The sequence below is a fragment of the Callospermophilus lateralis genome, unplaced genomic scaffold, assembly GCF_048772815.1.
Source record: "Callospermophilus lateralis isolate mCalLat2 unplaced genomic scaffold, mCalLat2.hap1 Scaffold_1122, whole genome shotgun sequence".
Lineage (NCBI taxonomy): Eukaryota > Metazoa > Chordata > Mammalia > Rodentia > Sciuridae > Callospermophilus > Callospermophilus lateralis.
This window is the reverse complement of record NW_027511483.1, coordinates 141,250-157,753: the sequence shown is the minus strand read 5'-3', so window position 1 is coordinate 157,753 and position 16,504 is coordinate 141,250. Positions and strand designations below refer to the sequence as shown.

At 38.7% G+C, this 16,504-nt stretch overlaps 1 protein-coding gene across 1 annotated transcript in view; it reads left to right on the top strand.

The window, feature by feature from the left end:
* Positions 1-5,176, top strand: part of LOC143389313 (protein ITPRID1-like) — a 69,513-nt gene extending 64,337 nt beyond the window's left edge. The window contains 2 exon segments of the mRNA XM_076842458.1: positions 36-180; positions 5,088-5,176. Of these exon segments, the coding sequence (XP_076698573.1) occupies positions 36-180; positions 5,088-5,176 (234 nt within the window).
* Positions 5,177-16,504: the final 11,328 nt, after the last annotated feature.

Sequence of the window (16,504 nt, the reverse complement as noted above, 5' to 3'; positions counted from 1 at the left end):
CATTGTCCACTCTTTTTATTCTTGTTTCCCTTCAGCAGCTGGAGTTTCTCACGGCAGAGCCTCCTGAACACTATACACACCTGCAGCAGCATAACTGGACAGAAGAAAACAGTAGCCAGACTTCAAGTGCTAACACCCACACAGCCATGGTCGGTGGCCAGAAGCCTCCCTGCTCAGGTGTGGTCCAGTTGGCTGCCCTTGATTTACTGGCCAAGGAGACCAGAACTGAGATGTCTCCCCCATCAGCAGCTCCAGAGGAGTCTGGTCCAGCCCCTCCTTCAAGTTGTTCTGAGGGAGGAAAAAGATACAAATAACTTCCTCTAGTTCCAAGTGGATTTGATGTACAATGTAAGAGCTCACAACAGCTGTAGCAAGGAGATCTAAATCCACCCTCACCCAGAATTGTCTCCCAACCCTTCATCACCTATATCTTTTGTTTGTTTGTTTGCATATTCTGCTCTATGATTAAACTCAAAGCAATTTGGAATACTATGTACTCATTGGTTATGGAATAATTAATCACCTACTATGTACCTGACCCAGACTGTACAGTGGTAACCAAGTGGTGTACAGTCTTTGCCCTACTAGACCTTACTGCCTGATGGGGGAGAGAGAATATAAACACACACATGCATTCATCATTAAAAGCTGGGTAAGTGCTTTGAAGAAAATTAACCAGATTTTAAGAAAGAAGACACAATGGAGAGTCTGATTCAGATTAGGTGTTCAAAGGCCTGGTTGGGGAAGTGACAAAGGTGAGGGAAAGAGAATCCAGAATGTAGTGGCGCCTGGGCATTCAAAGGGCCTGAGTCAGTCAGCCAATGGGAGTGCAGATGAAGCACCTACAGTGTGCCAGGGACCCTTTGTGCAAGAGGCAGCCAGGAGCAAGACAGAATGACTACATTGCATGAGTCAGGTGAAGATTGCAAACAATAACAAAAAACTCAGTGAGCTAATTTCAGTACTGACAATATGGTGGAGAATTCTGTGTGTAATGTGGCAGAGTGTGATGTGGAGTGAGAAGTGTTTGACATTAACTTGTTCCAGAGACACTGACTCTCTATGGAATGGGGAACACACGGAGAATGGAATGGGCAGGGAGCATGTCGTGGAAAAATAATGCCCTGGGGAAGTTTATAATTTGTAGAAGAGAATGGACAGGCAGAGGTCACCCGCTAGCAAAGAAAGTAGGACACTGTTTTGAAACTGGCCATCGCCAGAACCAGCCTCACCACCAGCTTCCACTCCTCATCCTCCTTGCATTTTGGAAACTCTTTGACTTTTTATTCCCAAGTTCCCTGGGGAGGACCCCTTGTTTCCTCCACTGACTGTACTTCCTCAGAATGTGGAAGCTCCCATCCTCTCCTTAATTCTCCTTTTCCCTTCATATCTCTCCCTTCCATATACACGTCCCCTCTGCAGTCCTCTATGCCCCCAGTTCCCACCTATCTCCAGAATCCCAGTCCAGCATCTTCTATTTCCCTGCCACACAGACTCTAAGCCACCATTTTGCCTTATCTACTCATGTCTTACTCCCTGTTACCTCAGAATCTGTCACCATGTCATTGCTGAGTTTCCCACCACAATGTGGTCTCCAGAAGTCCCTTCAGAACCTGGTGACAGCACAAGGCAGTGGCCTTCTATGTAACCCTAGCTTATTTCTCCCTGAACCACACTGGCCTCTGCCTGGTTGGTCCCCCTCAGGCACCACTTGGGCCATATTTGCTTGATTAAGGTGAGTACCAGGAAGTACTTTTAGGATATCCCAGAGAAATGAAGAGAATCACAGGATCGTACCATCCCCTCCCGCGCAGTATTCCACCAAAATGTGTTTTTGCCCCAGAAGCAGCAAGCCTCTGCTCTTGTCTCCCATTGCATCACCTCCCTGTGCCATGCCCCTCTTTTGGTCTTTGCATCCTGGTTCTATTTCTAGTCACAATTGCATTTGTACCTACCAAATGGCTTTTCTTTCTGAACTTCTTAAAATCTTCACCTGGATCAGACTTTAGGCCTCCATTTTCCAGGACACTTTGAGTTTGCCTGTGATCTCTGCCTGCTTCTTCCCCATAACACCTGCTGACTGAAGAGAAATACCTGGTTCTGGGCCCTCCCTACCCTGACCACCATAGCTTTACAGTCTCAGATTCTACTTGGCCTTCATATGAATCTTAAATGCTATTCCACTAAACCACCCCATACATGATAATCTATACAAATTACAGTCTGCTCTCCATATCCACAGGCTCTGCATCCATGAATTCAACCAACCAGAGCTCAACAATATTCAGAAAAAAATGCATCTGTCTCAACATGTAGAGACTTTTTCTCATCAATATTCTCTAAATAGCATAACAAGTGTTTACCTAGCATTTACGTTATACTAGGTATCATAAGTAATCTGGAGATGATTTTAAGTACGTGGAAGGATATGTAGGTTCTGTATGTAGATAAAGGGAAGACTACATCTCTCCTGTAAGTCTTGGGCTAGACCTCTAGCACAGGATTTCTTTGATGATCTCTGGTTGAAGGGATCCCTATGCTTTTTAACTCCTTTATCACTTTGCACCTTTATTAAGACACTTATAACCTATTACTTTGCATTATCATTATCTGCATAGGATGCATTCTCCCCACTAAACCAAAAGCTACTTAAGGGCCATGTACCACCCTTTACCCTTGTGTTTAAGAAAAACTATCAGGATGAAAGTTCAGGCTTCTTGTACCACATAGGACTTTGGCCACTTGCTCTCTTTTCCCTCACTTCTTCCTCTCTCAAATAAGAATAAGAAAAACCACGCCAGGTGGTTGGACAGAATAAATGCAATAAGCCAGGTTTAGCAGCAACTCATCCAGTACCAGTCACATAGTAAATGCTCAGTGTATGATGGCTGTTATGACGAGTGCACGAGAACTCAACAAATGCCAGCTTCCTTCTGTTGAAAAGCACTCTGTGAGCAAAGTACCTTACACACAAAGAATATTAACAAACGCCTGATGAATGAGGGAGATGAAAATAAATTAACAGTCTCAGGAGGGAGTGAGGACAGTGATCTGACTACAGAAGAAGCCTATTTTAGGCTATAGTAGAAGCTGAGTTTGGGTTTTAAAAATGGATTTGTTTGTGGTTATTCCTGACAATCAGGCAGATGACTTCAGATATGATGGAGGAGTAAAAGAGACCCATTGTTTCCAAGTGACAGTTAGCATATGGAATCCCCAAAGACCTCCAAATACTCCATAGTGTTTCCTAGTTTATTCTTCTAACTCTCCAGCAGAGATCACAAAGAGAAACTGAGATGTAGAAAGGCCAGAGCCTTTGTCATCTTCTGTGCACCATGAACTGGTTAGCAATGCTGCTTCCAAATCCCACCTCTCATTGTCAAGCCTTTGGATGCATACTGCATGACACCACTGGCTTTCCTGGTTCACATAATAAATCTCCTCTTACCTTTGCCTGGCTCTGTTTCTTTGGAAACAGAGTACACTAAGAAAGAGTTCAGAGATGGAGTGACAGACCTACAAAAGGTAAACAGAGTCCTAAAACACATTAATAAGAAGCAACTGAGCTCTGGTGTTAAATTCAGGATTTCAGGCTTAACCTATTGTGGCTCAGAGTCCCATGTAGAAGACCCTCTCTATGGAATGCTGGGACACAATGAGTTAAATTCAACTCCACTACTCACTATGTATTCTGGATAAACTATTTAACCTCCCTAAGCCCCAGGGGCATCATGTGTAAATTAACAGAAGCAATGCACACTAGCCCTTTAGACAAAGCCTGGAATGTGATTAGGGTCAGTAAACCCTACTGTTAATGATTAGGAAGATAATGATAGTAAGGAGAGTGCATGCCATTTATTGAATATCTGCCTATAGGCCAGGTATTGAGCTAAGCACTTCATGTGCCTTAGCACTTATCTTCACAATAATCCTGAGGGGTAGGAATTCATCTACACACACACACACACACACACAGACACACACACACACACACACACACACAGAGAGAGAGAGAGAGAGAGAGAGAGAGAGAGAGAGAGAGAGAGAGAGAGACTATATAGCCTAAGGTCTAGCAACAAGTAAGGGGTTGAGTTCACACTCTGGTTTGCTAAACCAATGGCGTATCATGATGGTTCTGCCAGGCCTAAGGACTTATATAAAGCTCACCAATGGACCCAACTTAAACACAGTATCCCTGCTTGTGTCTGCACTACCTAGTGGGCTGAAGCAGGTATTTTTTAAAAAACAAAAATACTTATGGCTTAGAAAAGTTTGAAAAATATTGCATGAGATCTAATCACATGTAACCTCTCTTTCATTCAAAGAGGTTCAGAGCTGCTTTTATTCCAGGAGACGAGTTCTATCACAACAATCTTTTTAAACCTCTCATCCTGCCCAATTTCAGCTTGCTATTATCTGCTCCTCTCCCACAAAAAAAGTGGCCAGAGTCTCTTTTCTGTCCCTGCATGGGGTATCTTACTATTCTCTCACCAAGTCCCAAACTCCTGGACTCTCTTTCTCTCTTTGATGTTAACCATGTTCAAGTTGATTCTACAAGAAAAACCTAGACTGCATATATGAAAATAAAGAAGAAGATTTCAATAAATACTTGCAGAAAGTGAATAACAGGAACTCTTTTACTGAGATTGGCATGATTTCCTTTGAATTAAAAAGAAATAAAAAGTAAAATGACACTATCTGATGGTTTTCAGTTTAGAACTGGCCAGGGAACAATTTGGCTTATTCTACCTCAAAGTTTCAGGGTCTTTCCCTGATTTAATTTATTCCATCTGGGTTCCACATTTCAGTGTTCAAGTCCTATAGCTCTGAATAGAGAGGTTGATCTGAGAAACAGCCCTTGGAAAGCAAGTCACACATTTTCCTTGGTCTCGTTATGCATGAGAAAAGACCCAAGTGGCATGATGGAGACACAAAGATGAAACCCTGAAGGCTCTTCTGAACCAAAGCATATGTGTAGACCTTGTAGATTTCAGTAAAGAAATCCATTTTTTAGCCCATAGAAAAACATTCCTCAGAAAAGTGGCCCATTAGATTTGGTTGATTTTACAGATATTCTCTTACATGTAAACTTTTGTCCAAAGAGATGGAGCCTTCTTATTTCCTTAAAAGGAAATATTTTTTCTCAAGTGGAAAAATAAAATCAAAAGACTTTTGACTGGCATGAGAATCTGGTCTGCTATAATTGTTGCTTCTTTATTGAGGAAGTAGTTGGTGTCTTTGATATAACATAAGTCAATAAAATAGGCCATTTGTGAAGAAGTTAAAGGAGACAAGCTATTTCCCTTGGAAAAGACAAACTTTCAGAGTGTTTTCAAGTGGGTTGCATGCCTAATTTGAACAACAAACATCAGCTACAATTGCAGGGATTATAGATTATTTAAAATATTGTCAAATTGCCTTTCTTCCAAATTGAAGAATATAAACACAAGCTAAAACAAGGCATTCTTCTCTGACCCAAGCTAAGCCTCTCTAATAGTCTAACTTTAAAACATTATCAGGCCAGAAGATTTGGTATAGGATGTTCCTCTCTGAATTTGTTCTCAGCTAAGAAAGAAATCTCCACATCAAGAATGATTTCAAATCATAAGAACCACGTAAGAACCAAATCATAGGACTTTGGCCACTTGCTATCTTTTCCCTCACTTCTTCCTCTGTGAAATAAGAATAAGAAAAACTATGTCGGGTGGTTGGACAGAATAAATGCAGTAAACCAGGTTCATCAGCAATTCATCCAATATCAGTCACATAGTAAACGCTCAGTGTATGATGGATGTTTTGATCAGTGCGCAAGAACTCAACAAATGCCAGCTTCCTTCTGTTGAAAAGCACTCTGCGAGCAAAGTACCTTACACGCAAAGAATATTAACAAATGTCTGATGGAGTACTTTGAGAACTCGAATTCCATCCAACACTAGTAAGGCCCTCAAACACTCAGTGTCTTATTCATTCCCCAGGAAAATGGAAGTGAAAGAAAGCACTAGCATTTAATGCAGTTCTTAAATGTACCACCAGTTTCTTCTCATTATATTTAACAATTGTTTATTTTCTAGTTATAATGTATCAGAGTCACAGGACATCTATATATTTTTCTTTGTTAAAACTTAAAATATTGGGGATATCTCACAAGGTTGTAGTTTGCAAGACTAAAGAAATATAAATATAAATATCTGGCATTTTCTCTCCCCAAATGTGTGTATGTTTGTGTGTGTGTGTGTGTGTGTGTGTGTGTGTGTGTGTATGTGTGTTAATTCACTAGAGTTATATGTATTTTTATGTATAAAATTGGGGTTCTGGGACTGGGGATGTGGCTCAAGTGGTAGCACGCTCGCCTGGCATGTGCGCGGCCCGGGTTCGATCCTCAGCACCACATACAAACAAAGATGTTGTGTTCGCTGATAACTAAAAAATAAATATTGAAAATTTTCTCTCTCTGGGGCTGGGGATGTGGCTAAAGTGGTAGCGTGCTCACCTGGCATGCGTGCGGCCAGGGTTCGATCCTCAGCACCACATACAAACAAAGATGTTGTGTCCGCCAAGTACTGAAAAATAAATATTAAAAAATTCTCTCTCTTTCCCTCTCTCTTTTAAAAAAAATTGGGGTTCATTTTGACATAATCATTCAAGCATAGAATATGATTTGTTCCAGTTCAGTCCCTAGTACTTCCCCTTTCTCTCCTCCCTTCTTCCCTTCCTCTACTCTACTAGTTTTTCTTCTATTTGTTTATAGTTTTTTTTAAAAAATTTGTGCTTTATAGATATAAAGATTCACTGTGTTATATTCTTACATACATATGTACATAAGATAGTCTTGCTCAATTTCATTCCATCATTTCTCCCTTCTTTCCATACCTCCTCCCTCCCCCGAATCCCTTTCCCTACTCTATTGACCTCACTTCTATTTTCATAGGATTTCTGACCCCTCCTCCCCCAGCCCCCTGCATTTTCCTCCTTATTTTGATCTAGCTTCTGCACATGAGAGAAAACATTCATTCTTTGACTTTCTGAATCTGGTTTATTTCACTTTACATGATGGTCTCCAGTTCCCTCCATTTACTAGCAAATGCCATAACTTCATTCTTCTTTATGGCTGAGGAAAACTGCATCGTGAATATATACCACAATTGCATTATTCATTCATACGTTGACTGATGACAGATATATATTTTAAAGTGATTTATTCTTACTTTGGATCATCTATATTCTTCTATGGACACTTGTTATTTGTCAAATGTACTGCTTTGTTTTTAAGTCCTATGAATAAAAGTATTCCCTTCTATTTTGTATTACCTAGTGGCATAGTTTCCTTAAACTATTCAAAGCTGTTGAACCATGTGAAATGTATCCTGCTTTGATCAGTAGCCCTATCACTGATGTATGTTGGGGGGAGGGTTTCTGCCCTGAGCAGCAACATCACTCATTTTTGCTCAGTGGTCTTGCCCACTTTGTCTGTTCCACATAGCCCCAAGTTCTACCTACCCCTCTGCTTCCTCTGCCCCAGTGGAGGCTCCAGAGCTCAGTAGGGCAAGCCATAGACAGTTATATGTTCATTACTTGTTTAGAAAACAATTCCTTATTCTCTCCAAACAAATGTATATCTTCTGTTATTTTGATGAGAATGACTGTCTCCCATTTCACACTTATATCAGGGCTCATCAGTACAAACTGTGCTTTAAAGTCTTTGATAATTTCCACAACTGGGCTACCTTGCATTTTATATCTAGTGATTATATTTTCCCTTGAAGGATATTAAACTTTTCCTGGTTCTTCATATGTCAAGTAAATCTAGATTGTATTCTGGACATTTTGACATTATTCTATGAGCTCTAAGTTCTGTTAAAAAGTTCCTGAAGATTGTTGTTTGCTTGCTTGCTCTAAAAGGCAATCAACACACTTAGCTTTGAATTCTAGTCCTGATCCATCTGTCTAATGGTTCCAGAGTCAATTTTGCTTTCTCACCCTTGTCTGCCCTATCTATCTAGCTCTGTGCATGTACCACCCACAGGTCAGTCTGTGACCTGAGTGGTGGTCTACACTATAGTTCGATTTTAAAAGCCTTTGTTAGATTGCTTCTGATCAAGGTTCAGAAATGAGTCCAAGACTTTATAAATGGATTTAAAGTTCCCCTTCCTCCAACTACCTCTTAATCTCTGAATAATCCCTGTCCATAATGTCACTCCTATGGGTCTCTTTTCCAGGATCTGGGTAGAAAACTATGGTTTTAGCACCCTGTACTATCATGGATCTCCTGCAACTGGGTCCATCTCAAAGCAAAGAGAAAACAGCATCAAGAGCTAGAGCTGTTACCCCTGATACCATCTACATTGCTGTGGCAATTGCCACTGCATGAGAGAAAAAGCCACTTCGTTGCTGGGACATGCCTGAGGGGGATTGGGAGGAATAAAAGGTCTCTGTTTCCCAGGAGTTCTTTTGCAGTTCTTCAGCCCAAGACAGAATGTTTTACTTGCACCTGTTTATGTTTGTACCTGTTGCATAATTTCAAGTTACAGGCTGCCCTAGAAATATGGTGGGGGTTATTTCCTTAAGGGTCATTCTTTTTATTTTTGCTCCCCAGTTGTCCTGTTATTAATTACTTTCAAATTCCTCAAATATTTGTTTCATATATTCTATTCACGAATGTCAAGTGGTAATCAATACAAAAGAGAGAGTAGAATTAACTTTCTCCTAACCAGAATTACAATATACAAATGTAATTTTTTTTAATCCAGAGTTGCTTACCACTGAGGCACATCTCCAGCCCCTATTTTATTTTATTAATTATTTTGAGACAGGGTCTCACTAAGTTGCTGAGGCTGGATTTGAACTTGTGATCCTACTGCCTCAGCCTCCTGAGTTGCTAGGATTACAGGTGTGCACCCTCCCACCCAAATCAAAAGAAATGTTTTTAGTATTCTATTATTATGAGAAAAATGCTAACACTTATTTATCATGTGCTAAATACTGTGATAAACCTTTTATATGTGTGATTTATATATTAAGAAAACAAACATTTTAAGTAATTATTGTTACCCCCACTTAAAAGATGGGAAAACAAGGGCTTACTGAGGTTAAGTGAATTGCTCCATGTCACACAACTGGAAAACCAAACATAATCCCAGTTCCATCCAGAGCTAAACGCTGAATCACCCAACACTGTAGCCATTGCCAAGTGCATTATGCAGTCTGGGTTGGGCCAGAGATGCTAACATTTTGATAATCTGTACAGATCAGGCAGTACATAGTCTTCTATGAAACTTGTGTTTTTCTAGCTTTCAGCATTGATTAGGTCAAGTTGAAAGTCGTACTTATGCACTAGGCGGGTGGAGATTTAATATTGCTTTGTATTGGTTATTGGGCAGGTGTTTGTTTAAAGGAAGTGGAAACAGGTGTGTGGGCCTTGATTCAATTACATGATGGAGGGGGACACATTGATCCATGGCCATTTTCAAGGAGAGCTCTGATTGTGCTAATTAATCATTTGTCTGTCAGAACAAAATAGAACATAATGGAAAATGATGTTCCAGTGCCATAGGTATGAAACACAGACTCATGTGCCTGGCTCTCCTAGCAAGCAGATGCAGCTGTTTATGGTGACAGTCATTACGATGCAGTCTCTGACTCCTCCTGGATCATCACATCTGCGATGGTTTGAAGGAAGAGTGTTTTTATAAACTCTTGCCAACAGCATGGGACCTCATCCAACAGGAATTGCCTCTCAAGGAAACCTTTCCCTTCAAACATATTAATTAAGTCTTTTTAGATCATGAGGGCATCCCCTCGAGATAAGGCTGCAAGGGACAATTTCTATTCTGTGTCTTGGAACTCTCAATCTACTTCACCTGACCAGACATTTATGCTCATAATGGGATATCATAATAATACTTAATTCATTCTTTCAATTATCCACTTGCAAATCAATAGCCATACTAGTCTTTTAAAACCATTTAACAGGCACATTGATCTGCTTGAGTATCTTCAATGACTTTTCAGCACACTTATGATTAAATCCCAACTCCTTACCAAGATTGGCAAAGCTGCACATGATCCCACCCTGCATATCTTAAAGTCATTCTGGTCTGGTCTTGGGGGCTTTTCCTCACTGCTTCCTCTTTGTAAGGCTTTCTGCATTTCTCAGATATTCATAGGGCTGGCACTTTCTCAAGCCTCTGATTAAATGTCACCTCTTCAGGGAGATTTCTTTGACAACTGTGTCAGTTTTCCATCAGTATAACAAATACCTGAGATAATAAATGTAAAAGGAGAAAAGATTTATTTTGGAGGTTTCATTCCATAATCCATTGCTTTGCGGTGGCAAAGCAGCACATCATGGCAGAAATGTGGTAGAGCCTAACTTCTCACCTCATGGTTGGCAAGAAAAAGAAAGAGGAAGGAAGAAATGTGCCTTCAGAGGCACATTTTCAATGACCAGAAGACCTCCCTCTAGACTCTACCTCTTTAAAAGTGTCTGTTACCTCTTGATGATGCTAAGATAGGGACCAAAACTTTAATACATGGTCCTTTGGGGGCCGAACTATACCAAAAAACCTTCTTATGCAAAACAGGACTTATTTCTATACACATCTCTATTCTCTATCCACTTACCCTACTTTGTTTCTTTTTATAGCCTGTATTATCTAGATAATTATTTGTTTGTTTTCTTGACTGTCTCCTCTACTAGATTCTAAGGTTCATGAATAAAGGACTTGCCTCTCTTTCACATATTAACCCCAGGCCTTAAACTTGCCTGACTCATAGTGAGTTTAGAAAATGATTTGATGAATGACTGGACAAGAGAATTAATTACTGCATTTCACTATGTTGTCACCACATTAACACATATTCATGAATGTTCTGTGCATTCTAAGCTTGGGCCAAAGAGAATTTAGTAATCAATTTTTTTCAAGTAATACCAGCACAATTAAAAAAAAATCTTCACATAATGGTCACATGCCATTTTTTTGGCAAAACATTTAGCATAAAATCTGCAATAATTATGCTGTGAAATAAATATATAAATATTAATGAACATTGAATAAACACAAACAAGACAGAGAAATTTTTATTTCAGGGATGAAAACACACATAGCTAATAATCAGTTCATTTTACTTTTTTGTTCATCCCTCCCTGCCAATTTCCTAATCAGTAAGAGGGCTCTCAAGCCTGAGATCACAATTTTCACAACTTCATGTGAAGTTGAGGAAAACCTAATATTGGAACTACAGGGCCAGTCTTTAATAAAGTCAATGAAACTCAAATAATACTGCTTTCTCCCTTGTGCCTCAGTTGCTTCTCTCTCTAATTGAAAGGAGTTGTCTCGAGTTGGTTTAAGCATTATAGAGCTGACTCCCATCGCATAGTCTGCCTCCAGGGTTTCCCCTGCACTCTCTTCTGCTATTTACCTCACCAGCACAAGGAACTCTTTATCTGCAGAACCCTGACCCCCGTGTTATAAATCAGCCTCCTTTCAAGAGCCTGCCCTGAAGCAGGATTCAGTATGAACAGGTTTCCTTTCCCTTTGAGACTCCATGCCTGTATGGGTTTTGCAAATTTTAGTCAAGTATCTAGGCTACTGATTCTCAAATGTGATTGTCTATTAATAAAAACTGAGAGATTGCAAAATATATCATTGCCTAGAAAATACACCCAGAAATGTTTATAAAATTGGTCCAGGGTGAGACCTGGGCCTTGGCATTTTACAAAAACGCTCAAAGTAATTTTAATATGCACATGGGGTTGAGGACCATGCATTTGAATAGGAAAGACAATGAAATGACTCTGACATAATGTTTTATGTACATATGTGAAAATACCTAAATGAATCCCATCATTGTGTACATGCACAAGAACGAGGTGTTAATTAGAACCAGATATATTCCATATTTGTATAAGTTTTTAAAAACTGATTCTACTGTCATGTATAACTAAAAAGAACCAATTAAAAAAAGAACCCTTAGTTTACATAACCTAGAGAGGATAATAAGGACATAATTTAAATACATATGCTAAATTTGACTTCTGTTCCAAAGGAGAAGTGACTCACAAGGTAAGCACTTCTTAGTTGGGCCCTTCATTTATCCTTTAGGTCCTATTCTTGGTTACCTGTTCTCAGGTTTTGGGTTTTTTCTTCAAAAAGTACCTCATTCAAATATTCTCCATAAAAATATCCACTGGTTTTTGTTGTTGTTGTTGTTGTTGTTGTTGTTTTTAAAGCAACCACATCTCCTACCTACAAGTGTTGTTATTGCCCCATGATCATCTCTCCTCTCCAAGTCTGCATTATTAGGTCTTGATCTTCACTTTTGGATTCCTCAAAATTCCTGCAGACCTTTTCTCTAGTCTTGTGGATGGAGTGGAGAGCAGAGAACATTAAGGCACTTCCTCCCTGGATTGAGACTCATTTTCCCTTGAAGTGTATGACTCAAAAACACCTTGCTACATCAGAGATCACTTTCAGAGAGATCTCCTTCTCTTAGGATGTAAAAAGTTAAAATGAGTGTTACTCTTAACAATGAATACAAGTCAGGTAAAGGTCAAACCTGTCAAAAATCTGAGATCAAGTTAATGGAAGTACTTTTCAAGTACATGGAAATCAACCTCCTACATTTTCCCAGGAGAGATAGCCTTGTTGCATTGGTGACAGAGCATGGGAGGAATATTGATTGGTGTGTATTTTTTGTGTGTGTAGATAAAAGCTATTAAATTTTGCATATTCACTTTATAACCCAGATACCATATTTTTAAAAACAGATATTCTCAGAGAAAAATTATCCATTGATATCCCTCATGATTGTCAGTACAGATATTCTTAACAATATATTAGTAAATTATATTTTCATTGGATTAAAAGTATAGCAAATTGTGATAAACTAGGGCTATTCCTAGCAATAACAGGTTGGTCATTTTTAAAATGAAAAATAACATGAAAAATTTATATAATCACCTCAACAGATTCAGAAGGCACATTAATTAAAAGTTCAAGTCTTTCATAATAAAATCTCCATGGAAGTAGGAGTTAAAGGTAAAGTCCACAAAAATGATCAAGGACATATGAAACAATCTATAATTTACCTCATCATTAATAGTAAAAGATTTGACTGTTGATCCCTAAAAGCAAGAATAAGGCAGAAATGTCTACTCTCTCCACTGCTATTCAATATTTTTTTGGACATTCTACATGGTGCAAAAGCAAGAAATGTGAAAAAATGGCAGAGAGATTGTGAGGAGATAAAATTCTTTCTGTTTTCAGATGATATTATTGTCTGTACAGTAAATCCCTAAGAATCTATTAATCTACAAAAACAATGAGTTTAGCAAGATCGTGGGATATTATGTCAACATGTCAACCTTGTATTCTTTATACTATCAGTAAATAACCATAAAAAAATAAAGTGTAATGTAAATTGTAGCAAAGAAAAAAAAATCACATATATCTAAGAAAATATATGAAATTTTCCTTAGTGAAAACTACAAGATATTGATGCCCCTCACCCAGAAGCCTTTGCTAACTTCCTGTCTTTTATCCCTACTAGAGGAGGACCATTCCTTTTCTGTTTTTCCAATGAGTGGCATCTACTTCAACCCTATGCCTCATGCCTAGAGTCTACAACCCACTGCTGCATCACTGCCACACCAACTTTTGCTGCACCCTCTACATGTGTCCTCTGCTGTGAGGGTACTTCTGTTCTTGGCCATACAGAAGTACCTACAGACAATCCTGTTAGAACTAGTCTGGCCTCTCCTGCTGCAAAACAAGACTCCTCCGACATTTCAGTCATTTTTGTTTTGGCCAATAGTTCAGATAGGAACAACCTCTCATGGGAAGGCCTCCAGGAAACCAAATTAAGGTGAACACTGGTTACAAGAGTAAGTTCAGATAACAGGAGATGAGGACACAAGCTGTGGTCACAGTGGAAGCAGATGGTGACTAATGTCTGGTTGACCCTGTAATTGTCTGAATTCCTCTTTCTTGCAGTCATAAGACTAGTATTGGTCCGTAAATCTAGAGTTATAGTAGATCATTAGAAAGGAGCCATTACCTCTAGTTTGGGAAATTAAGAAGACACAAGTCCAAAACTATATCAAAGGAAGAGTCTCTGTTCCATGCAGCTGTGCATTTCAAAAAACTTATTCCAATTTTGGTTTAATAATTATAAGTCACTTTACTAATTTGGATGACTAGTTTATTCAATAAATAGTGATTGAGTGTATATTCTATGTCAGGCTCTGTTGTTATAGGGTCTCAAAAAACAAAAAAAAAATAGACAAATTCTTACTTTCATGTAGTTTCCATTCTGCTTGTTGGGGACACAGTGTGAATAGACAACAGACAAGTAAACAAATATGCAGAATAAAATTTAAAATAATAATATTTTATATAATCAATAAATTAGGCAATATGATAGTGACTGTGGATGTTACATTGCACTGGGTATGGAAAGTAAGCCAGCTTTATCACTGGGTTGCAGATCAAAATAATGAAATAAAACCAACCACATACATTGGTGAAGATGTAGAGAAATTGGGACCTTCTTACATTGCTGGTGGGAATAGAAAATGGTTGTAGCTACTCCTGGAAACAATTTTTCAGCTGCTCAAAATGCTAAGCTACCACTTTATCTAGAAATTCTACTCCTATCTTGCCGCAGTCCAGCTGCAGCAAAATAACCGGGGGGTGACGAATGACTTGTCGAATGACAGCAGGAGTGGAAGCCATTTATTGTAGGACCTGAGTGATATTTATACATTCCACACAGCTTATCTAATTAGCATAAAATAGATACAGCAGTCAACCAATAAGGAATCTCCACACTTAATGGCTCGCTTTTCTTACTTCACAAACCACTCCCTCTGGCATTTTGCCAGGCACCATGCAGACTTGTTTACAGACTCTAACATTTCTCTGGAAAAACACCAGGTGCCATCCTGACTTGTTTACAGACCTTAACACTATCTACCCAAGAAAATGAAAATGTATGGCCACAACAAAGGCTCATACATCAATGTTCATAGAAGCATGATACATAGTACCTAAAAAAAAAAGAAACAACACAAATATCTATCCACTGATTAATGGATAAACAAGATGTGGTACATCCATACAAAGGAGAATTCTTGAGAAATAAAAAAGACTGGAGTACTGACAACTACTATGACACAGCTGAATCTCAAAAGCATTATACTGAGTGAAAAAATTCAGACACAATTAACCCATATATTTTATGTTCCCATTCATGTAAAGAGTTCAGGATAGACAAATATATAGAAACATAGAGATCCTTAACCGTTGTCCAGGGTTAGAGAATGATTTGGGGGAATGAGTGATTGCTATACATACAAGGTTTTTTTTAGGGATAAATAAAATATTATGAAATTAGACTATGGAGATGGTTGCATAATTTTGTAAATATATTAATAACCACTAAATCATTTACTTGAATTGTATCATATGTAAATTATACCTCAATGAAGGGTTTAAAATAAGCAACCACACAAACATTTACAGCAGGGTGTTTCTAGACAGACAGCAGCAAATACAAACACCTGAGCTGGGAAGGAATTTACTCTGTTACAGAAAGGAGTTCAGTAAGGCTGGACTAGGTGAGTTAAGAGGTAAGTCGGGTATTTCTTCATACTATCAGTAAGTAACTGGAAAAAAACTAAAGTATAATGTAAATTATAGCAAAGAAAAAAATTTGCACATAAATCTAAGAAAATATATAAAAATTTTCTTAGTGAAAACCACAAGATATTGCTGAAGTAAATCAAAGAAGACCTGATGAAGAGGTATCCTGTTAATGAATTGGAAGACTCAAAATTGGGTAAAATGAGTTAGGGCCTGTGTGTCAGTCAGCTCTCCATCACTGTGACAAATACATGAGTAAACAATTTAAAAGGAGAGAATGCTTTATTTCATCTCTCCATTTCAGAGGTATCAGTCCACAGTTGGTTGGCTCCATTGATTTTGAGCCCGTGGTGAAGCAGAACATCATGGCAGAAATGACTGACTGAGGAAAATTACTCATTTCATGGCAACTGGAAATCAACAGGAGAGAAAGAGTCCCAACATCCCTTTCAAGGGCATGACCCCCAACAGCATAACTTCCTTCTGCTAGGCCACTCCTTTTAAAGGTTCTATCACCAATGAACATTGCCACAGGTTGGTGACCAAGCCTTTATCATGAGGTCTTTGGAGAACATTCAAGATCCAAATGTTAGCAGTCTAAGACACCATGGTAGGGATTTGGTTTTAATTTTGCATATAATGAGAAGCATCTGAGGGTACAAAGTAGGACACTGATAGAACATGTGATGCATTTTAAGAAGATTGGTCTGGCTACTTGGTGAGTAATTGACTAGGGACAAGAAAGGAAGAAGGATAACCAGCAGGAAGCTACTGTAATGTGGAAAACTCCAAGAAATGTATATTTTTTTTATCTTTTTTTCCCTTTCCTTTTTCTTTCCTTTTTTCTTCTTTCCTTTCACTTC